Raw genomic sequence first — 24,144 nt, forward strand, 5'->3', positions numbered from 1 at the left:
ACTTGTTGGATCGTGCTGTTTAATTTAACTATGTCCTTCCTGCTGGAACTCTTAATTACTGATGAGGGCACGTGAAGTTTCCAACTATAATGGTGAATTCATCTATTTCTCCTTGCCATTCTAGTATATTTTTCCTCGTATATTTTGCCCTGTGTTGTTATGCATGTAGACATTAAGTATTGCTATGTCCTCGGAAAATTGACAGTTTGGGTTTTTTGTTTTTGTTTTTGTTTTTTGTTTTTTTGGTGGGGTGGGGGTGGGCACAGCAAGCAGCTTGTGGGATCTTAGTTCCCTGACCAGGGATTGAACCCGGGGCTACAGCAGTGGAAGCGCCGAGTCCTAACCACCGGACCACCAGGGAATTCCCGACACTTTGAACATTATGTAATATTCCTCGTTATCAGTGTGAATTTTTCTTGCTCTGAAGTCTGCTTTGTCTGAAATTAATATAGCTATGCCATGTCATTTGCAGCAACATGGATGGACCTAGAGATTATCATACTAAGCGAAGTAAGTCAGAAAGAGAAAGACAAATACCATATGATATCACTGATATGTGGAATCTAAAATATGACACAAATGAACATACTAAACAAAAACAGACTCACAGATACAGAGAACAGATTGGTTGCCAGGGGGGTCGGTGGGAAGGAAGGACTGGGAGTTTGGGATTAGCAGATGCAAACTGTTATATATAGGATAGATAAACAACAAGGTCCTGCTGTATAGCACAGGAAACTATATTCAAAATCCTGTAATAAACCATAATGGAAAAGAATGTGAAAACGAATATATATGTATAACTGAGCCACTTTGCTGTACAGCAGAAATTAAACACAACACTGTAAATCGACTATACTTCAATAAAATTAGAAGAAATATATATGTGGCTATGCCAGTTTTCTTTTGTTTAGTGTTGGCATGGTATATCCTCCACCCTTTACCTTTTTTTTTTTTTTGGCTGCACCGGATCATAGCTGTGGTGTGCTTGATCTTTAGTTGCAGCACGCGGGCTCTTAGCTGCGCCACACAGGCTTCTTCGCTGCAGCACGGCATGCGGGATCTAGTTCCCCGACTAGGGATCGAACGCGGGCCCCCTGCCCTGGGAGCACAGAGTCTTACCCACTGGATGACCAGGGAGGATCTTAAAGAAGGTCCTTACTTTTATTTATCTGTGTCTTTATATCTAAACTGATTCTTGCAGACAACATATAATTGTTATTTTGTTATTCACTTGACAATTTCTGTCTTTCATTTCTTGTATTTAGACCATTGATGTTTAAGGTGATTATTGATAGAGTGGATCAATATCTACCATATTTCTACTCTTTTCTATTTGTTACCTTTGTTCTTTGTTTCTTCATTCTCTTCCACCTTTCTTCTGTCTTCTCTACCTTTTATTGAGCATTTTATGTGGTTCCATTTTTTTCTCCTCTTTTAGCTTACTATTATATGTTTTTCAGTAGTTGCCCATGAGTTTGCAATATACATTTACAACTAACCTTGTCCTCTCTGAAGTAACAGTATACCATCACTTCAGTGGATGTGCAGTTTTCTCATAACAGAGTATTCCAATTCCTCCTCCCTGCCCTTGTACCATTGCTATCATTCATTTCATTTATCCATAAGCTATAATTACTGAATATATAGTTGCTGTTATGATTTTCAACAAAGTGTTTTCTGTCAGAATATATAAAAATAACAGAAATAAATCATTTTATTTTACCTTCATTTATTCCTTCTCTAACACTCTTCCTTTCTTCATCATTACCTTCTTCCTGACAAATTTTTTTTAATGTTTATTTATTTATTTGGCTGCACTGGGTCTTAGTTGCAGCATGTGGGATCTTTGTTGCCGTGTGCGGGATCTTCATTGTGGCATGCGGGATCTTTAGTTGCAGCATGTAGGATCTTAGTTGCAGCATGTGGGATCTAGTTCCCAGACCAGGGATCGAACCCCGGGCCCCCTGCATTGGGAGCGTGGAGTTCTTAACCACTGGACCCCCAGGGAAGTCCCTGACAAATTTCTTTTAACAGTTTTTGCAAAGCAGGTGTGCTGATAACAAATTCCCTTGATCTTTGTTTGTCTCAGAAAGTCTTGATTTCTCTCTCACTTTGGAAGGATAATTTTGCTTGACACAGAATTCTAGTTGGGTGGTTTTTCTTTCAGCACTTTATTTCATGAAACTCTCTTCCTGCTTACATGGTTTCTGAAAAGAAGTTTGATTTCATTCTTACCCTCGTTTTTCTATACCTAATATTTTCTCACTCTACCTTCTTTTAAGATGTTCTCTTTGTCTTTGATTTTTCTCAGGTTTGAATATGGTATTTCTAGGTGTGCATTTTTCAGTTTTTAATCTCATTTCTCTTAGCTTTCTGGATCTGTGGTTTGGTCACTGTCATTAATTTTGGGAAAATCTCAGTCCCCATAAGCTTCACATTTCTTCTGTTCCCTTCTCTTTCGTGTATTCCCATTATGTGTATGTTACACTTTTTATAATTGTCTCAAAGTTCATGGATTTCTGTTCCCTTTTTTGTTCTTTTCATCTCTTTGCATTTTAGTTTTGGAAGGTTCTCTTGACATTTCCTCAAACTCAGTGATTCTTTCCTTACATGTTTCCATTGTGTTGATGTGCCCTCACCCCCATCCTGCCAAAGGAATAATTCATTTCTGTGCTTTTGTTTTTTATTTCTTGTATTTCCCTTTTGGTTCTTTCTCAAGTATTTCCATATTCGCGTATGAGACCTATCTGTACTTGCACGCCACCCACTATTTCTTTGGGTTTTTTTTTTTTTATTATTTTGGCCATGCCCTGCAGCATGTGGGATCTTAGCTCCCCGGCCAGGGATCGAACCTGCGCTCCCTGCATTGGAAGCGTGGAGTCTTAACCACCAGACCACCAGGGAAGTCCTTCATCCACTATTTCTGTTCGAGTCCTTAGTATATTCATCATGGTTGCTTCAAATTTCTGGTCTGATAATTCCAGCATACCCGCTACATCTGAATCAGGTTCTTTTCCTTGTCCTATTGTTTTCGAATCAGGGCCCGCTGCTCGCAGCTTACAAAATCATATTCACAAATGTTGACAGAAAGGAAAGTTGTCTTTAATCAGAGTGCCAGCAATCCGTGAAGATGGTGGACCCAAAAAACCACCTCCCAAGGGCCTGCTCGGCCATGAAAGTTTTAAAGGGAAAGAGGGAAGTAATCTCAGTTAATCATTGAAATAGGGGGTCACAGTTGTCACTGCCCCCCACTGCATGCAGGCTCCTCGACTTGTGATCTTCCTCCAGATGTTAATCACAGTTTGTTCACGAGATTACTGAAAGGGAAGCTAGGGAAGAGATCTGGTCATCTGTTAATTACTTATTCTATTTACTCATTTCTACTTCTTTGAACCGACAGGCTAGGCAAGGTGTTGTGTGATGAAAAGATTTGAAAGGTGTGCTTGGGCGGGAGATGAGTAGAGCATGGGGGTGCCTGGTTTAAAAGTTAGTTACATTACAACTTTGCTAAAGTGACAAGGAAAGGGACTTCCTTCTGAGGGCGATTTCCTGCAAAGAGCTGCTTACACTGTCTCCTGAAGATGTGTTTTTTAAGTCTTTTCTTGTGCCTTTGAATTTTTTGTTGAATACTGGACATGATGTAGTGTGAAAAGGAACCTGAGGTAAATAGACCTTAGTGTGAGGTTTTATGTTTATCTGACTAGCCTTAGGCTGTGTTGACTATTTGTTGTAGCTGTCAGGGGTAAAATATCCTCAGGTGTCCTTGCTTTTGTCTCCCCTGTCACCTTTGGGGTACTGTAGAGACTTGTAAATAAGTTCTGAAACATACCGTTCTTTCCGTGTTTCCCACTGTGATGAAACAGGAGTCTTCTTGGTGTAGTGGCATGTTGTGGGTGGAGAGGAAACGTTCTATCGTCCCATGATTTGGTCTCAGTATTTTAATGAGCGTGTGTCCCTGGGCTGTGACCTTCTGTGGTATGATAAGAAAAATGTTTGGTCTTTGTCCACAGTTCTTATCAAAGATCTCCTAAGGCCCTTGAACTTTCTGAGTGATGAGAGCATCTTATGTTGTAATGAGGCAACTGCTTCCAGGCCCCTAAGATGGCTTCAGGGTATGGGTTGGTCACCAGGAAGACCAAGCTTCGATTAGAGGCTTAGAATGTTCAGCCCAGTTCCCAGCCTCTGGGGAGGAAAGAGGGACTGGAGATTGAGTTATTCACCAATGGTCGACATGAGGAAACTCCATCGAAACCTCTAAACCTCAGGATTCAGAGAAATCTGAGTTGGTGAACACATCACCATGCTGGGAGGCTGTCATGCCAGGAGAGGGCATGGAAGCTCCCTACCCACCGACCACCACTATGCCCTGTGCACCCTTTCCATTTGGCTATTCCTGACTTGTATCTTTTACAGTAAACTGGTAATAATAAGTAGTGCTTTTCTTCATTCTGATAGCTGTTCTAGCCAATTAACGAAGATGAGGTATTGTCCAGGGAACCTCTGAATTTGTAGGGGGCCATGCAGAAATGTGTATAACTTGCCCGCTGCCCTGTTTGCAGCTGGCATCTGACATGGGGGCAGTCTTACAGGATTGAACCTGTAAACTCTGGAGTCTGATGTTAACTCTGGTTAGTTTGTGTTAGACTTGAATTGAATTGCAGGACACCCAGTTGGTGCTGGACAGTTGGCATAGTTTTGGAAAACATACCAAGTATTTGCTGAGAGTTCAGGCAGAAAGCTAGAGGGGACTCAAGTTGGCTGTTTCCCACCCCTCATGTCATTTAGGCACTGGTGGAATCCCAGTTGGTTAGCCTCTAATGAAGCAGATTCTTTTGAGGACAGGACTGGTTAAGAAGAGTGGAATATTGTGGGCATATTTCAAAATGGCTATTTTTCAGTCTCTCTGCAATTTTGGAGACAGCACTTTGCCCTGTGACCTCAGTTCTTTGATAGATCTAAGAAGAGTCATTGATTTTTTCAGTTTGTTTGCTTTTTACAAAAAGTTTGTTGAGGATGGGACTGTTACCTTTTAAGCTCCTTATCTGCCAGATCAGAGGTCTCTGACTCCATCTTTTAATGTTTGACTGCTGATATGTTGGGAAAACTCAGTATTTTTCCTGAGTAGAGAAAACCCAGTTCTTCCTGCCTGTGTTTCTCCTTTACTTTTACCCAGAACACTTCACTCCTGACACTTTTGGTCACCAAATATGTGAGGGCTTTCCCCCCACAATAAGTAAATTCTCTGTGACATCAGTGGGGTGTCCTACAACTTAACTGAATCCTAACACTGTCTGCCTGGAGACAGCATCAGATTACACAGGTTAAGGGCTAAGTCCCACAAGGCAGCCACTCCCGCCCCCCCAACTTCAGATGCCAATCACAAGGAGTAGGGCCCCAAGTCACTCACAACTTCTGTCTGACTTGGCTACAAATCAGGGCTTCCTACAACCCCCTCCTTGGGTTCTGTTTGCTAGAGCAGCTCACAGAATTCAGAGAAACACTTAACTTACATTTCCCAGTTTATTAAAGGATACGATAAAGGATACAAGTGAAGAGCCAGATGAAGTGATACAAAGGGTGAGGTCTGGGAGGGTCCGTGTGAAGTTGGGGTGCATCACCCTCCCCCATGTGGATGTGCTCACCAACCTGGTTGCTCTCCGAACCCTATACCCTTGGGATACCCTTGGGATTTTACGGAGGTTTCCTCACGTAGGCATGATTGATTATTAACTTCGTTTCCAGGCCCTATTCCCTCTCTGGAGGGTGGGGTGTTGGGCTGAAAATTCCAAGCTCCTGATCGTGGCTTGCTCTTTCTGGTGACCAGCCCTCAGCCAGCAGCTATCCACGAGCCCGCCCGGAGTCGCTTCAGCGGAACAAGAGATGCTCCAAGTGCTCTTATCCTTTAGGAATTTACAAGCTTTTAGGAGCTGGGTGCCAGGAACCAGGGGCAGAAACCAGTATATGTATTTTCCATTATTTGACAGTTGACAACTTTAGAGTCTTACCCCTCCTTCTTCCCTTTGTGCCCCACATCTGTACAAGGTGATAAGAAAGGCTGTGTGTGAACCTCCACCTTAGCCCACCCCCTAACCTCAGTTTAAAAAACCCAGGCCAGGCTCCCTTCCTTGTTCTCAATCCATTTCCCACCTGCTTGAGAGGCCTGCCCTGCTCTCCCCAGAGACCTCAGTTACAGAAGTAATTAACCCTTTCATATATTCTTGGTAGGTGTGTGTTAGTCTCCACTACTCAACCAACACTTGCAGTGGTGGGGGGGGGCGGTCGAGGGTCCATCTGTCTCCGAAGGTTATAGGAAAGGTAACGTGGTATATATATTGCAATACACTGCACTTATTTGCTCTATTGATAAATCCTCCAGATCTTTTCATAGCAATACCAATACCCTTTGTTTTTAAAAACTACATATGATGCATTTATGGAACCCACTCTTTCTCAACAGACACTTGGCTGCTTACTGATTTTTCTGCCAAAACCGCGAGTGAAAACTCAGATTGCCACATTATAGGACAAACTAACATACACAAATTATGTTTGTTTCCAAACTTAATTACTGCTTGAAATTTTTATCATCAAATATACAGAAAAGAATATACAAAATGTTTTGTGGCAAGATTTAGTGATAATTGAAACATCTTTGGAATCTTCATGAAGATTCATAAATGGCCTGTGGGCAGTGGTGAGAGTGTCCTGAAGTTCCCATCCCTCACTCATCTTGGTCCTGCCCCATACATGACGGTGGTTGTGATTCTTTGTTTATCCTTCATACCTTCGCCATCTGTCATTTTTCACTCAGCAGTAGTCTTTCAGTTTTGCCTCCTTTGACCTTTCAACAAACAAGGAATTACACTGAAAAGGTTTTCCGGTGGTTTCTCTCAGTGTTTCACACATGCTAGTGTCTGAGGCTTCAGGGCTGGTCTAGGACTGCGGGGTTCATCCTCCCACCAGAGCCAAGTGCCCCTGAGGCCGGCAGGCTTTTGAAGTATCAAATGAGTGGGTGTAGGTAGGGATGGATGGGCGTCTCTCACAGGAAATGGTCAAAGATAAAAGTGGAGCCAGACTCATTTCATATGGTGAGGTCACTTTTAAGTCTCCGTGGCTGTGAAGAAGTGTCACAGTTCCGTGAGGGCCTCGTGGCCTTATGGTTCAGTGCAGTTTCCACGGAGGTTACAGTTCTGGCCCCTTGCCAGGACAAGGTCAGCGCAAAGACGAGAACTCCGGCCTCCTGTCACTCAGGCACGGGGGCGGGGCCTTGCGAACTGTCCAATCAGGGGGGTCGCTGGTTACGTACGTGTGGGCGCCAGTGGGCGACGCTCCAGTAACGCGTAGGGGTGGCGTGGACTGCTCGCTCTTTCCCATTTGCTCCCGCCGCGCAGCACGTCCTCTCTGGATGCCCTTAAAGGGCTCCGGTGGCTCCGCGGCATCCTCTGTCGCTGAGACCTGCACTTGCCGCAGCAATTGTGGGGTGGACGACAGGGAAGCCGAGAAACCGAAAAATGGTGAGTTGGGGAGCCTGGTGTTGGGAGACGGGGGCGGAGGGACCAGTTGGAACTGGCCGTGGTGGGACCTGGGCCTCCCCGCGGTCAACTCCGGACCTGCGGACCCGAGTCCACAGCCGGCGCGGCAGGCAGCGTGGAGGCTCCGCCGGCAATCGGGACCCAGGGCGGCCTCTCCGCTCACTACTGCGGCCGGATCTACTCCAGATTGTGTGGTGTCCACGGGGAGGGTGATCAGGGGACAATCGTGACTCAGTATCCGGGGTTCCTGCGTTGGAGGAGCTGTGGTCTTTGGGGTCCCCAGTCCCTCCTTTCTCCCCGGGGTGGGGGGACTCTTTTCCCCCTCACTTACCCAAATTTTGAGAAACAGGGTCACAAATCCACGACCCTGTTCTTGCACCCTAGCTCTTCCCAGGGCAGGCAGTAAATGCCTAGATTTCCAGATCTTTCCCCACGTTCCCAAACGCCATCTTCCCCTCTCCAGTTCGTAGCTTCATTATTAACTCTTTGTCTTCCACGGTGCATTTCAGACTACGCAGTATTTTAATTGTATCATTTCTCCACAGAGCCGTGAATGGTTCTTTTTAAAGATTCGTTTTTTTGTCTATGTATATTTTCCATGAGAAGAAATCAGAGACTAACCACCTGGAACTACATTGTATAAGTCTTGTGCTTCCCCCCTCCCGGACCTTTCCTGGGCACAGACATCCTGTTTGAGCCCTTTGGGTGGAGGTTCCTCTTTGGAGACTCCTGGGTGATCTTTTTATCATAGTTCCAGGTCAGCCTTGTCCCTCCCTGAGTTTGTGACTTTATTCACTTTAAGTCTCGGTTTTTGATAACTGTAAATGTATTTAATCAATAGATCTTGAAAGAGAGTACAAAATATTTCCAAAGGGGAAGAAAGAGGTAAATTTCAGAAAAAATAAAACAAAATATTCCATTATACCATTCCATTAGTTAAAATTTTTCATCCCATGAGTGACTGCATGTAACATTCGAGATCTCTTTTTTTGTTTTCTTCAGTTATGATTATTTCCAAACAGTTCCTTGCCATGGAAATAATAATTAACTGACATTTTTTTCTGAAAGGAATAGACATTTGTGTGTTTTGTTCTTGAACTAGAAAAATGCCTTACAATTTTCTTTATTCCTTTATACATAAATCCTGGTTTAGAATGGTTGTGCTGGATTATTCAAACACTGGGTTTGTGTCATTTAAAATATCAGTGGTGTCCTAGGCAACAACAGTGGGGAACCCAGACCTGTGGTCAGTATTTCTGAGCTAAGGCCCCCTTAAGCCTGCAAAGGGAAGTACTCAGAGGACCAGTTGTTCTTGCTGGGGAGCCTCCCCCTGTAAGTGTCCTACCTGCTTGCACCCACTGTGGAAGGAGTCTTTATAGTAAGAGAAGATACGGATCCCTGGAAAGCTGAGGATGCACCTGTGATGGTGGGTGGAGAGTGGGGAGTGATGCCCTTTCTGAAGCTATAACTGTGATTTTCTTGGTGCCTGTTTGGAGATACAGGTTTGAGTTGCATTTGCAGTGTAGGTGCACTCAGAGTAATATGAGCACATTGAGAAAGCCTGTGAAGGTCAGGTGTTCTGTCTCCTGGACAATAGTTGATGAGTTTCAGAGTACATTTCAGTTAGAACTTTAAATTGAATCTGGCCAAGAGTTTTCTCACTTGTAAGAATTGAAGCCTGAGAAGGGAGCATTTGCATTATGTTGGAGCCTCCAGAGTTTATTTCTATGGCTGCTCAGGTGTCCTTACCCTCCATCACCAGGGACTGACACACTCTAGGGGTTGTATCCCCACAGGGGGAGTCTGGACCTCAAGCTTGGAAATCTGGGTTTTCTTCTTGAACTGTAGGGAAACAGGATGCTTATCTCACTGATTGAAATATTTGCATTTCTTTCCTTGTATATGTTTATATATTGAATACTGCAGCTCTTAACTCTAGTTTCCCTTAATGGTTTGTGATATAATTTACTGTGTGAGTGTATAATATTTATAGGTCTCAGGCTTTAAATGTATGTTGATTGAGAGACATAGTGGGAGTAAGGCCAGGAATTCTGGAACCAAACAGAGTATTTGTTCCTTTTAGGCAAGGGATCCTCAACATATGAGATGGGTGTATTTGAGTTCTCAGGTGGTTTTTACATTTGTAAGTCAGTTTTTGTATGTGCATGTCCTTAGAGAGCTTTGAAATGTTAAGTGCTATAATGTTACTGAAGCAAATGAATTCCTTTAATTGATATGAGGAAAAGTATTCAAAACTTACCTAAGTCATTGAAAATCCTAGTATATTTAATGTATTAGACCCAAATTCCTAGTGCATTACACATTACTTATTTCTGAAATAACCCCTAGAGTGAGATATAAGGAGAAACTATGATGCCTCTCTTGTAATTTTAGTTAGAAAGAGATATGAAACGTTTCATTTTTTATGCTTTTTATAAGTGTTAAATGTTTAAAGGAGTAAATCTTAGCATGGTTTCCTCCATAGAAAAGTAAAAAATAAGTTTAAAAAATTAAAAGCAAGCTAATTAAAATAAAGGCTGTTAAATAGAAAAATATGGTTTATGCAGATTACTCAGTTAATCTTAAATAATCATGCAAAGGTTAGGAAAAGGCTGTTAAGATAAGAAGGTCTAAAGTAGACTCACTCCAGAACACCCTGGCCCCTCCAGTGCTCTTGGTTCAGCCACCCCCAAATAACCAGTATTGATCATTTCTTGAGCATCTTGATTTGGTGTTTTCTTTATCAAAAAGGAAGCAATTGCAAATGCATATTTTTCTTTCTTTCTTTCTTTCTTTTTTTTGGCAACACCACACAGCTTGTGGGATCTTAGCTCCCCGACAGGGATTGAGCCTGTGCCCCCCTGCAGTGGAAGTGCGAAGTCTTAACCTCTGGACTGCCAGGGAAGTCCCCAGACTCCGCATTTTTTGATGTTTGCTCACAGTTAAAGCCTCACCAATCTGTTAAAGTAAGAATTAAACTAAATAAATGTTAAAGGTCTTATTGGCTTTATTAAGTGATTGGTGGTGAATTGGACAGCATCGCATCTAGCAAGTAGAGAGGTGTCCAAGATGGAAGGCTTAGATGAGCAGAAGGGGGAAGAGGTAAGGAAAGAGTGGATTATCTCATCTTTTTTTGAGGGACAGAAAAAAACCTATGCGGGGACTTCCCTGGTGGTCCAGTGGTTAAGACTCAGTGCTCCCAATGCAGTGGCCCCGAGCTCGATCCCTGGTCGGGGAGCTAGATCCCACATGCCACAACTAAGAGTTCACATGCTGCAACGAAGATCCGGCGTGCTGCAACTAAGACCCAGCGCAGCCAAATAAATTTTTTTTTTTTTAAAAAAAGGAAAAACCTACGTGGCAGATTACCTCGTTGGTATTGACCAGAAAATTCCAGATTGGTTAAGATGACATTCCTGGTTAAGACGACATTAGGTTAGGTATTAAGTCTTGGTTTGGTGACATGGGCTTAGCACAAATGACTCCATTTGGGGCCTACTGTTTCTTTTTAACACCTCCCTCTTCCCCTTGTGCCCTGACCTGGACAAGCTGATGAGAAGTCTGGGTGGCCTCCCTTCTAGAGGTGGCAGGGGGTTCCAGCCACACAAGCTCCTGCCCTTGGGCAAGAATTTTTGCCTCGGTCCCACCCTCCACCCACAGTGAACACCCGGGCCAGGCTCCTTTTCTTGGTTTGTGAAGCCATTCCAGAGCTGCTTGAGAGGCCAGGCCTTCTCTCCCCCGAGACCTCTCTTCTATGAGTCGTAACCCTTTTCTTACCCTCTCGGTGCGTGTGTACTACACCGGTGACAGCCTCAGCCACACCTCTGCAGGTGACCATAGCAGCTGGCACTGTGAGCGGCATGGCCAGACATGATCACCACCTGTCTGTCTTCTCCTGCTCTGACTCGCTCACCTGCTCTGCTGTCTGATGGCGGCCGGCGCTGTGGGCTGCTGGGTGCTGGGCAGCTCGAGCTGTGAGCTGTGCTGCCCTGTGTTGCATTGTTGACCATACCAGGGCTCAGTTCTGTGTTCAGCCGACCAGAATTGTGAGTTTTAAGAACTTCTAGGCATTTGGGAGCAGCAGTATGGGATTGGAGCTCTCCTTAAATTAGTCTTGGGTCAGTGTGTTTGCTGGGATTTATCTGCATGTTAGAGTGAAGCTGTGCTAGTGCCTGGGTTGGACCCAACATGTGAGGCACAGGTGGGAAAGAGAGACGATAGCCTGTGCAAGAGCTGGGCTAGTTGGGTGGTAGTTCCTGACAGAGCAGTTACTGGAGAGAAAAGAGAGGGGGAAGGGCAGTCATTAGATGGTGGCTGAGTCCCCACTTGTAATTCCAGAGAGTTCCCCAGGACCCTTGAGTTCTGCTGCTGCCTTTATTGCAACAGAGATCCTGACCTTCAGGGTTACAGGGGACAACACCATGGCACCCATGTGGCACAACCAAGGGATTCCTTCAAACCTGATTTAAGCCCAAGTTCCTTATACTTTATAAAGCAGCCAGATATCATAGAGGAGGCCTCTGACCCTGATAGCACTGATGTGTGAGGCTCTCCAGAAGTAGAGTTTATAAATACCAGAGGATACCCCCTCCCCCAAAGTATTCAATATATCCAGTGACCAAAAAAAGCAAAAGAGGTGGGGGGGACAAGAGGGAGAGGACAAATGAAAAAAATAATGAAACAAAGGTCCACAGTTTGACCCAATTGGAAATCCAAAATATACAGAAAGAATTTACACAACGAAAAAGATGAAAGGGCACTACTTGGCTTCGGTGCCTCAACAACATAGTTTATGAAGTGATTTTGCCATCTGCTGTGCTGCACTAATTCTCAAACTTTCATGCAAATAATAAATACTAGGGCTGAAATTACAGTTATACCTGGGATCCCACTAAATTTAAGCAGGGTACCCCTGATAAATTTAGGGGAGTTACTAGATATCATATAGAAGACTAATAGATGTATTTTGCCTTAACTTTGAGAACTGTGGTCTCACCTAAATTCCCCGTGGTCTTATCACCCACTGTCCTAAAATAGCCACACCCAGCAAGGAAGGTCTGATCCAGTGAATTATAAATGAAATTTTAATTTAGTCTTTGCCACTTTCAAATTATATTGATAAATGACACCCCACTGACCTTACCCCCTATTAAATATGGCCCAGTGTAAATTTAACAGGGTTTTGAAAGATTGAAAAACATTGTACAAATCTGTTTAGTGAGGAAGTGATTAACCCCCTGTGCTTCTCCTTTTAATAGCCTTATTTGGTCTCTTCTCAACCCTGGAAAAAATGAATGACACCTCACACTGGATTATGGCAAACTTGAGGCTGTGATTTCACCAAATAAGCCCCAATTCCCAGCCCCCAACGTTATGGAAATTACTGGCTCCACCTACTCAGCAACGTAAATATCCTGCTCCCACAGATTTGGCTAACTCTGTTCTGTTCAGTGTCTATTTCAGCAGCTTCTCAGCTGCAGTTGGCCTTCACCTCAAAGGGGCATGGTACACCTTTACCTAGTTACCCTCAGGGAAGCTCAACACCCCTGTGAGCACACACAGTCTCTGCAGGCAGGATCTGAACTGTAGCCACCTTGGTCCAGAAGCACAGGTGTGACATTACACCAATGACATCCTCTTTCTGAGGACATCAGAATATAAATATATTGACAAAAAGAGCTCCTAAACAGTAGACAGGCCATTGCTGGTATATGATGAGAGGTTCCTGGCGCCCAGCTTAAATTCCTAACAATTATTTGGTAACCTGGGGCCCACTCTCCCTGACACAGTGAGGAAATAACTGTTGTCCCTCTCAGCACCCACAACCTTGTCTAGATTCTTCTGGTGTTCTGGAGGCATCTTATTCCTTGTTTATGAATTTTACTTGAGCCCATTTATACTATCACTTGTACATCGGCCCACCTTGAATATTCCCCCTACAAAAAAACAAAAAGGCTCTAGACTCAGGTCAAACTGCCAGATGACAGGCACTTCCCTTAGTGCCATCAGACACTGATTCACAGTAGAGGCTTCAGTGACCTCGTCTCCTGCCTCTGGAGTTGCCATCAGTAACTGCCCTAGGCTCCACACTATATGCCATTCGAGCTGCAATTATCCCTTCTGACAGAGCTGTGCTAAAAACAGATTCCCATTATGATTTGGGAGCTGTGAACAGCACCCCAAGAGCTCAGCTCAGCTATGGAAACCCCCTTCAGGCAAGATACAGCTAAACCTGGGCCCCCTGCCATAACCTACCTGCAGGAGGGGTGGCCTCCCCTCTCCTTGGTCCCTTACCAGGTGCTGAAGAAGGTCACCCCCTTCCCAGACCCCTAGGCTCCCTGTGAGCTGCTTAGGAGTCCCCGAGTGAAAAGCAATGAGAGTTTCAGACATTAGAGACAGCATCTCCACATCCATACCTGATCCAGCTCAGGCAGAGTTGCTGCTTTTCATCCCTCATTTGGGACAGCCTGATGAAGGATGGGACTCAAGGGTCCACAACTGACCAAACATCAGGCTGCCGTCTGAGCCCTGATCAGCAACTGGCTTGGACAGTGTGTGTTTACAGACCCCTGGATGATTGTCTAAGAGTTGCCCCTTTGTGGTAAAAGAATTCTGAGAATCTCTTGCCTAACAGATACCCACGATATAAATCAAGGTAGGGATTTCCCTGGTGGTCGAGTGGTTAAGACTCTGTGCTTCCACTGCAGAGGGCACCGGTTCAGTCCGTGGTCGGCAAACTAAGATCCCACATGCCGAGCAGCCACACACACAAAAATTAAGGTAACACTCATCTGTCCATGTCAGAGTTCCAAGAGCTGCTATAGTAACCAAGGCGCTCATTTCACTTCTCAGAATATCCAATGCTGGGCTGTGGAACACAGCATTCAGTGTAGTTTAACCCTCTCTTATAAGTCTCAGAGTTTAGGCCTCATAAAAGCACCAAAATGGCTCATTGAAATAACTTCAGATCAGTTGATTGAAAGATGACCTCTTTCAGCCATCAGTCATCTGAGATGAATATTAAGGCATCTGACTTCGTCTTTTTTTTTTCCTAATAACACTTTACCTTTCTCTATAGCAGTTTTAGGTTTATAGAAAACTTGATTACAAAGTACAGAGTTCCCACTTAACCCCTCCGCCTTCATATAGTTTGCCCTCTATTTTTTTTCGGCCATGCCACAGGGCATGCGGGATCTTAGTTCCCCCACCAGGGATCGGACCCGTGCCCCCAGCAGTGGAAGCAAGGAGTCCTAACCACTGGACCCCCAGGGAGGTCCCTGCCCTATTTTTTATATCTAGTATTACTGTGGTACATTTGTTATATTTAATGAACCAGTACTGATGCATTAAAGTCTGCAATTTACAATAGCGTTGACTCTTATGTTAGACAGTCTGTGGGCTTTGGCAGCATAAAATGAGTTGTGTCCATCATTTCTGTATCATGTATTCTACTTTCATGCTCTAAAAGGCCCCTGTGCTCCACCTATTCATTTATTCCTCCCTCACACCCAAAATTCCTGGCAGCTGAAGGTCTTACTCATAGATTTTTCCTTTCCAGAACTATGGTTGGAATAATACAGTGTGTAGCCTTGTCATATTGGCTGCTTTCACTTAGCAATATGATTTAAGGTTTCTCCATGTCTTTTTGGTTTGATACCTCATGTCCTTTTAACACTGAAAAATATTTCATTGTATTGATGTTCCAGTGATTATTTTTCCATTCACCTGTTGAAGGGTATCTTGTTTACCTCTAAGTCTTGGCAATCATGAGTAAAGCTTTTATAAAAATTCATGCACAGGTTTTTTTTATGAACATAAGTTTTCAACTAATGTGGCAAAATACAAAGGAGCCTGATTGTTGGATTGTATGGTTAAGAATAGGTTTAGTATTTAAAGAAATTGCCAGTTTTCCAAAGTAGACATACCATTTTCCATTCCCACCGGCATTGAGAGTGGAACAGGGTTCCTGTTGCTCTACATTGTCTCTGTCCTTTGGTGTTTGTTCTCAATTTTTTGAATTTTAGTATTCTAATAAGTATCTAGTAATAATCTCATTCTTCTTTTATTTGCAATCCTAATGACATATGATGTGGAGCGTCTTTTCTTATGCTTATTTACCATCCATGTGTCTTATTTGGTGAGGTGCATGTTCTGATATTTTGTCCATTTTTAATAGTGTTGCCTGTCTTCTTATTGTTGAGTTTTGAGTTCTTTGGATATTTCAAATAGCAGTCCTTTATCAGATAAGTGGTTTGCAGAGATTTTCTCCCAGTCTGTGGCTTATTTTCAGTCTCTTAACCCTGTCTTTCATAGAGCAAGTTGTCATTTTAATGAAGTCAATTTACTAATTTTTTTCTTTCATCAATCCTACTTTTTGGTGTGTTGAATCAAAAACCTCATCACCAAACCCAAGGTCATATAGATTTTCTCCTATGTTACCTTTTTTCCTTCAGTATTTTAAAAACTTGAAGTATAGTTGATTTACAATGTTGTGTCAATTTCTGCTATACAGCAAAGTGATTCAGCTGTACACATATATACATTTTTAATACTCTTTTCCATTATGGTTTATCATGGGATATTGAATATAGATCTCCGTCCTGTACAGTAGGACCTTGTTGTTCATCCATTCTATGTATAAAAGCTTCCATCTGCTAACCCCAGCCTCCCACTCCATCCCTCCCCCACCCCCACCCCCTCCCCCTCGGCAGCCACCAGTCTGTTCTCTGTGTCCATGATTCTGTTTCTGTTTCATAGATAGGTTCACTTTCTCCTGTGTTACCTTCTAGGAGTTCTGTAGTTTTGCATTTTACATAAGATCTGTGGTCCATTTGGGGTTAATTTTTGCAAAAGGTGTCGGCTCTGTGTCTAGACATTCTTTTTTTCAATGTGGATATCTAGTTTCCCTGGCACTATTTGTTGAAAAGACTGTCGTTTCTTCATTAAATTGCCTTTGATCCTTTGTCAAAGATGAATTGACTATATTTGTTTGGATCTATAGGAAATCATTGACTTTGTATGTTAACTATCCCTCAGTCTTACTGTACTCTTATTAGTTCAGGGGTTTTCTTTGTTGTTGTTGATTCTTTTTCTCCATAATCATGTCATACATGACAAAAGACAGTTTTATTTCTTCCCATTCTGTATACCTTACATGTCCTTTTATTCTGTAAGCTTCCAGTACAGTGTTGACTAGGACTGGTGAGAGAGAGGACATCATTGCCTCCTGATCTTACCAGGAAAGCATCTATCTTCTCACCGTTAAGTGTGATGTTAACTGCAGGTTTTTTGTAGATGGTCTTTCTCAAGAAGAAGAAGTTCCTCTCTATTCCTAGTGTGCTATCATAAATGGATTTTGGATTTCGTCAAATGCTTTTACATTTTCATTTTCTCCTGTTTCATTCCTCATATTAATAATTTGGCTTTTCTTCCTTCTTTTTTTTTTTTTGGCCGTGCTGTGTGGCTTGCAGTATCTTAGTTCCCCAACCAGGGATTGAACCCAAACCCTCAGCAGTGAAAGCACAGAGTCTTAACCACTGGACCACCAGGGAATTCCCATGTCTTTATTATATAGACATTTCTGAATTTCATCTCTTCAAAAAATAGATGTGTTTTGTTGATTTTTCTCAGTGATTTCTTGTACTTTCATTGATTTCTTCTCAAATTGTTACTTCTCTTCCTGTTCTTACTTTGGGCTTAATTTCCTCTTCTTTTTCTACTTTTTAAGGCTAAACACTTAGATCCTTAATTACAGATCTCTTTCTTCAAGTGTATGCCTTCAATGCCATAAATTTCCCTCTACGCCCACCCTATTTTTGCTGCATTCCACAAGTTTTGGTAAATTGTACATTCATTTTTATTTAATCAAGGTAATTTTTAATTGCTGTTGAAACTTTTTATTTGATCCATGGGTTATTTAAAAGTGTGTTGTTTAATCTCGAAGTATTTGAATGTTTTTAAATGTCTTTCTATTACTGATTTCCAGGTTAATGCCTTTGTGTTCTGAGAGTATATTCTGTATGATTTCCCTTGTTTAAGATTAGTTAATATGTGTCTTATGTCCCAGAATGTGGTGTTTGTTTTGGCCATGCCACACGGCTTGCAGGATCTTAGTTCCCCAACCAGGGATCAGACCCGGGCCCACGGCAGTGAAAGCACCCATCCTAACCACTGGACCACCAGGGAATGCCCCCAGAATGTGTTCTATCCTTATGAATTTCCCATGTTAACTTGAGAAGGATGTGTATTCTGCTATTGTTTGATGAAGTAATACACAGTTTTCAGTTATGTCCGGTTGTTTGGGCACTGTTCAATTCAGCTCTGTGGCTTTCCTGAATTTCTTCCTGCTGGTTCTCGTAATCATTTATTAGAGGGGTGTTGAAGTCCAACTATAATAGTGGAGTCGTCTGTTTCTCCTTGTAATTCTATCCATTTTTCCCTGGTGTATTTTGCCACTGTGTTGTTGCTGTGCACATAAGCACTAAGGATTGCTTTGTCATCTTGGAGACTTGACCCCTTTATCTTCATGCATTGCCCCTCTTTATCTCTGTGCTTTGTCAGAAAGTAATATGGATATTCTACTTATCTTTTAATGTTAACATGATAACATCTTTTTCCATCCCTTAGTCTTAATCCATCTGTCTTTATTGTGAATGTGGCTTTATTATAGACAACATATAATTTTTTTAAATCCCCTATGACAGTATGTGGCTTCAATTGTTGTTGTTGTTGTTGTTTTGGTACGCATACCTCTCACTGCTGTGGCCTCTCCCACTGTGGAGCACAGGCTCCGGACACGCAGGCTCAGCGGCCATGGCTCACCGGCCATGGCTCATGGGCCCAGCCGCTCCGCGGAATGTGGAATCCTCCCAGACTGGGGCACGAACCCGTATCCCCTGCATCGGCAGGCGGACTCTCAACCACTGTGCCACCAGGGAAGCCCCAATTGTTGTATTTTTAGACCATTGACTTTTTTTAGGTATAGTTGATTTACAATATTATATCAGTTTCAGGCATACAACCTAATAAGTCAAAATTTTTATAGATTATACTCCATATAAAGTTATTACAAGATATTGGCTATATTCCTTGTGCTATACAATATAATATACGCTTGTAGCTTATTTTATACATAGTAGTTTGTACCCCTTAATCTCCCACCCATCTTTCCCCTCCCCACTTCACTTTCCCCATTTGTAACTGCTAGTTTGTTCTATCTGTGAGTCTGTTTTTGTTTCGCTATATTCGTTTCTTTTAGATTTCCCATATAAATAAAATCATACAGTATTTGTCTTTCTCTGTTGACTTCTTTTACTGAGCATAATACCCTTCATCTATCCATGTTGTTGCAAATGGCAAAATTACATTCTTTTTTCTGGCCGAGAAGTATTCCATTGTATGTATGTACCACATCTTCTTTATCCATTCATCTGTCGATGGACACTTAGGTTACCTCCATATCTTGGCTATTGTAAATAATGCTGCTGTAAACATTGGGGTGTGTGTATCTGTTTGAAATAGTGTTCATCTTCTTCAGATATATACCCAGGAGTGGAATTGTTGGATCATATGGTAGTTCTATTTTCAGTTTTTTGAGAAATCTCAGTACTGTTTTCCATATTAGTTGGCACTAATTTACATTCCTAGCAACAGTGTACAAGGGTTCCCTTTTCTCCACATCCTCACCAACATTTGTTATTTTTGATGGTAGATGTTCAGACAGGTGTGAGGTGATATCTTGTTGTTTTGACTTGCATTTCTCTGATGCAGTGATGTTGAGCATCTTTTCATATGCTAGTTGACCATCTGTATGTCTTCTTTGGAAAAATGTCTACTCAGGTCTTCTATCCATTTTTTAATCAGGTTTTTTTTTATACTGAGTTATATGAGATGTTTATATGTTTTGGATATTAACCCCTTATCAGTCATATCATTTGCAAATATTTTCTCCCATTCAGTGTGCTCTCTTCTCATTTTGTCAATGGTTTATTTATTTTTTAACCACAAAAAGTTTATTGGTACATACCTTTCCATACTTTCTCCTGTATTTATTTTAAACTTTTTTTTTTGATATTTTACTGACATACAAAATATTTTAAATGTAGTATTAATCGTTTTTTTACAGAATTTTTAAAATTTTTAATTTTATAGTGGAGTACAGTATAGTTGATTAACAATGTTGTGTTAGTTTCAGATGCACAGCAAAGTGATTCCGTTATATATATACATGTACCTATTCTTTTTCAAATTCTTTTCCCATTTGGGTTATTACAGAATATTGAGCAGAGTCCCCTGTACTATGCAGTAGGTCCTTGTTGGTTATCTATTTTAAATACAGTAGTGTGTATCTGTCAATCCCGAACTCCCAATTTATTCCTCCCTCCCACCACCTGTACCCTTTGGTAACCATAAGTTTGTTTTCTAAGTCTGTGAGCCTATTTCTGTTTTGTAAATAAGTTCATTTGTATCATGTCTTTTTAGTTTCCCCATATAAGCAATATTATATGATATTTGTCTTTCTCTGACTTCACTTAATATGATAATCTCCAAGCCTGTCAGTGGTTTCTTTAGATATGCAAAACCTTTTAAGTTTAATTAGGTCCCATTTGTTTCTTTTTGCTTTTGTTTCCTTTGACCCCACCCCCTTACTCCCTGCTCCCATATTTTTCCTTATGCATCTCTTCCATTTGGCTGTTCCTGAGTTGTATTCTTTATCATAAAGCAGTAATAGTAAAGCCAAGTGTCTTCCTGAGTTCTCAGAATTGTTCTAGCAAATTACCAAACCTGAGGGAGTGTCAAGGGAATCTGTGACTTTGTAGGCAGCTGGGTAGAAATGTCAGTTGCCCAGGCACCCTGTTTGTGGCCAGCAGCTGAAGTGGGGGCAGTCTTGTGGGAGTGTGTGCTTATTAATCTGTGAGGTCCGACACTAACTCCAGGTAGCATTCATATTGACTCAAACTGGTAGACACATATTTGATGACAGAGTTGGAGCAGTGGTGTTAAAAAGACACCACATATTTGACATAAGGAGGGGAAACCACTGTCACAAGTGCTTCTGTCCTCTACCCCCACCTTTGGAGAGCAGGGAGGCTAGAGGAGACTCAAGTGGGTGTTTCCACCACACATGCATGCACGCCCCAGATCAGTTGCACTGTTACAAAATAGATTATTTTGAGGACACTTCTTGTTAAGAACAGAGTATTCTGGACATGGCTACTTTTTTGCCTCACTGATTTTGGAGACAGCAGTTTCCCCATGACCTAAATTCTCTGATGGGTCTATTGTTAATTTTTAGTTTGTTGTTTTTTTCCTATGAGGGTGCTAATGCCAGCTTCTAAGCTCCTTACATGCCAGATCAGGAACCGGAAGTCTCTGACCTCAGTTTTTATTTTTGTCTGCTGACAGCTTTATACTTTCATTCCTCTTTATTCCTCTTTGTACCCCACATCTGTACAAAGCACTAAGAAAGCCTGAGTGTTCCTTCCTTTGATGCTGGCAAGAGAGTAATAAGTCCATGGAAGCTCCTGCTCATGTGCACAAACTGTCACCCTAGCCCACCCCCTAATCTCAATGAAAAAACCCAAGCCAGGCTCCTCACCTTGCTCGCCGAAGGCATTTCCCACCTGCTTGAGACGCCCGCCCTGCCCTCCCCAGACACTTCCATTACAGAAGTAAAAAACTTCATACCCTCTTGGCATTGAGTGTGTGCTGTCATCAGCCTACACATCTGAGCCAAATCTCAGATGGGGTCCACAAGAAAAGGGAACATGGTCTGTATATTGCAACACACTTTGCTTAATTATTCTACTGAGGGACTTCCTGGTGGCGCAGTGGTTAAGAATCCACCTGCCAATGCAGAGGACACGGGTTCGAGCCCTGGTCTGGGAAGATCCCACATGCCGCGGAGCAACTAAGTCCATGCGCCACAACTATTGAGCCTGTGCTCTAGAGCCTACGAGCCACAACTGCTGAAGCCCGTGCACCTACAGCCCGTGATGTGCAACAAGAGAAGCCACCACAGTGAGAAGCCTGCACACCACAACAGAGTATAGCCCCTGCTCGTTGCAACTAGAGAAAGCCCGCACACAGCAACGAAGACCCGACGCAGCCAAAAAATTAATTAATTAATTTAAAAAATTATTCTATTGAAAAATCCTCCACATCTTTTTATACCAGTTCATCATGTCACCCTTTATTTTTTTTTTAATTTAATTAACTTATTTATTTATTATTTTTGGCTGCGTCGGGTCTTAGTTGCAGCATGCGGGATCTTTCATTGTGGCGTGCAGGGATTTTCATTTAGGTGTGTGGGCTTCTCTGTAGTTGTGGCGTGTGGGCTCTGTAGTTGTGGCACACAGGTTTAGTTGCCCCACGGCGTGTGGGATCTTACTATCCTGACCAGGGATCGAACCTGCATACCCTGCATTGGAAGGCGAATTCTTTACTACTGGACCACCAGGGAAGTCCCTTCACCCTTTATTTTTATTTTATTTATTTATTTTTTTTTTGCGGTACGCGGGCCTCTCACTGTTGTGGCCTCTCCCGTTGCGGAGCACAGGCTCCGGATGCGCAGGCTCAGCGGCCATGGCTCACGGGCCTAGCCGCTCCGCGGCATGTGGGATCTTCCTGGACCGGGGCACAAACCCGTGTCCCCTGCATCGGCAGGCGGATTCTAAACCACTTGCCCCACCAGGGAAGCCCCCACCCTTTATTTTTAAAAAGTGAATATGAGGGTGAGGTTATGTAACCAGTTCTTGCAAAATAGACACTTGTCTTGCTACCAGTTTTTGCCACCAGAATCTGTGAATTAAAACTCAGGTTGCCACATCACAGGGCAAACATAGTAAAATTATGTTCTTCTCCAAACTTCATTAATTCGTTATTTATTTTGTCATCACATATATTCAAAAAAGAATGTACAAAATGTTTTTTTATATAAATTTATTTTATTTTTATTTTTGGCTGCGTTGGGTCTTCGTTGCTGTGTGCAGGCTTTCTCTGGTTGCGGTGAGCGGGGGCTACTCTTCATTGTGGTGCACAGGCTTCTCATTGCGGTGGCTTCTCTTGTTGCGGAGCAAGGGCTCTAGGCGCCCGGGCTTCAGTAGTTGTGGCACGTAAGCTCTAGGGCGCAGGCTCAGTCGTTGTGGCTCATGGGCTTAGTTGCTTCGCAGCATGTGGGATCTTCCCAGACCAGGGCTTGAACCCGTGTCCCCTGCATTGGCAGGTGGATTCTTAACCACTGCGCCACCAGGGAAGCCCATACAAAATGTTTTATTGGAAGATCTAGTAATAACAATATAAACATCTTCGTAATCATCAAGATTCATAAGTGGGCCTTTGGGCAGTTTTTAGAGTCTCATGATGTTCTGCTCCCTTACTCATCTCCATGCTGCCCCATAGATGATCTCTGTTGATTGTTTAGTTATTCATTCTTTTACCATCTATTCTTTTCACTATGCAGTGTTGTTTTAGTTTTGTCTGTTTTGACCTTTCAGTAAATGAGTATTAATGAAATTACAGTCAAAATGTTTTTTGGTTGGTTCTTTGCAGAAGTATGTTTCATACACATCTAGGGTCTGTGGCTATGGGCCAGTCAAGGTACTCATCATACTTATCCATTGCAGTGGTTATAGGGTTGGGCTTTTTCCAGTTAAAAAAAATTTTTTTTTGGCCATGCCACACAACTTATGGGATCTTACTTCCCCGACTAGGGATTGAACCTGGGCCCTTGGCAGTGAAATCACGGAGTCCTAACCACTTGACCTCCAGGGAATTCTCTCCAGTTTAATTTTTACTCTCGTGAAAAATACATTTTCTATATTCTTGCATTAGTCTCCAAGTATATAAATCCTCTGGACAATGGAGAAAAATTGCTAAGCTGTAGATGGTGATTGAGTTCAAATTTACAGGAAAAGTCAGTGGAGTGCATCAGTTGATGCTTCCTCCATTCGTGCATAATTTACGTATTTGTCACCTATGGTCATCAACACTTGGCATTACTAAATTGACTAAATTTTTCTCCTAATCAGTGTGAAATGTAATCTGCTTGACATGTTGTTTCATTACTTCCTATTACCAGTCAGATAGGTATTTTTTCGTACGTGATCCCTCATCTTCTGTTAAACATGTTTTGGTTATTTTCTCTTTTTTTTTCCCTTAACTATTGTGTCCGTTCATCTTACTTCGCACACGAACCCTTTAACATTGCATGTATTTTCTTCCACCTGTTGTTTGTCTTATAACTCCCTTAGTTTTAATATGTTTGAATTGGTCAGGCTTTTGCTTTAGGGGTTCTTCTTTGTTTTGTTTTTTGGGGTTTTTTTGTTTTAATTAATTTTTGTTGTTGTTATTAGTCATCCATTTTATATACATCAGTGTATATATGTCATTCCCAGTCTCCCGATTCATCACACCACTACCCCCATCCCTTGCCGCTTTCCCCCCTTGGTGCCCATACGTTTTTTTCTCTACTTCTGTGTCTCAATTTCTGCTCAGCAAACCGGTTCATCTGTACCATTTTCTAGGTTCCACATATATGTGTTAATATACGATATTTGTTTTTCTCTTTCTGACTTACTTCACTCTGTATGACAGTCTCTAGATGCATCCA

At 42.4% G+C, this 24,144-nt stretch overlaps 1 protein-coding gene across 6 annotated transcripts in view; it reads left to right on the plus strand.

Annotated features, from left to right (window-relative positions):
• Window positions 1-24,144, plus strand: part of LOC102992637 (zinc finger protein 564) — a 48,371-nt gene that overhangs the window by 11,049 nt on the left and 13,178 nt on the right. The window contains exon 1 of one of the 6 annotated variants that reach the window (XM_055080745.1): window positions 7,367-7,517. The exons of the other annotated variants lie outside the window; for them this stretch is intronic. Coding sequence (XP_054936720.1) covers window positions 7,515-7,517 — 3 coding nt within the window. The 5' untranslated portion in view covers window positions 7,367-7,514. Of the gene's footprint in view, window positions 1-7,366; window positions 7,518-24,144 lie in introns of those variants that run through there. 6 annotated transcript variants of the gene reach the window in all.

The sequence above is a fragment of the Physeter macrocephalus genome, chromosome 2 (genome assembly GCF_002837175.3).
Source record: "Physeter macrocephalus isolate SW-GA chromosome 2, ASM283717v5, whole genome shotgun sequence".
Taxonomy (NCBI): Eukaryota; Metazoa; Chordata; class Mammalia; order Artiodactyla; family Physeteridae; genus Physeter; species Physeter macrocephalus.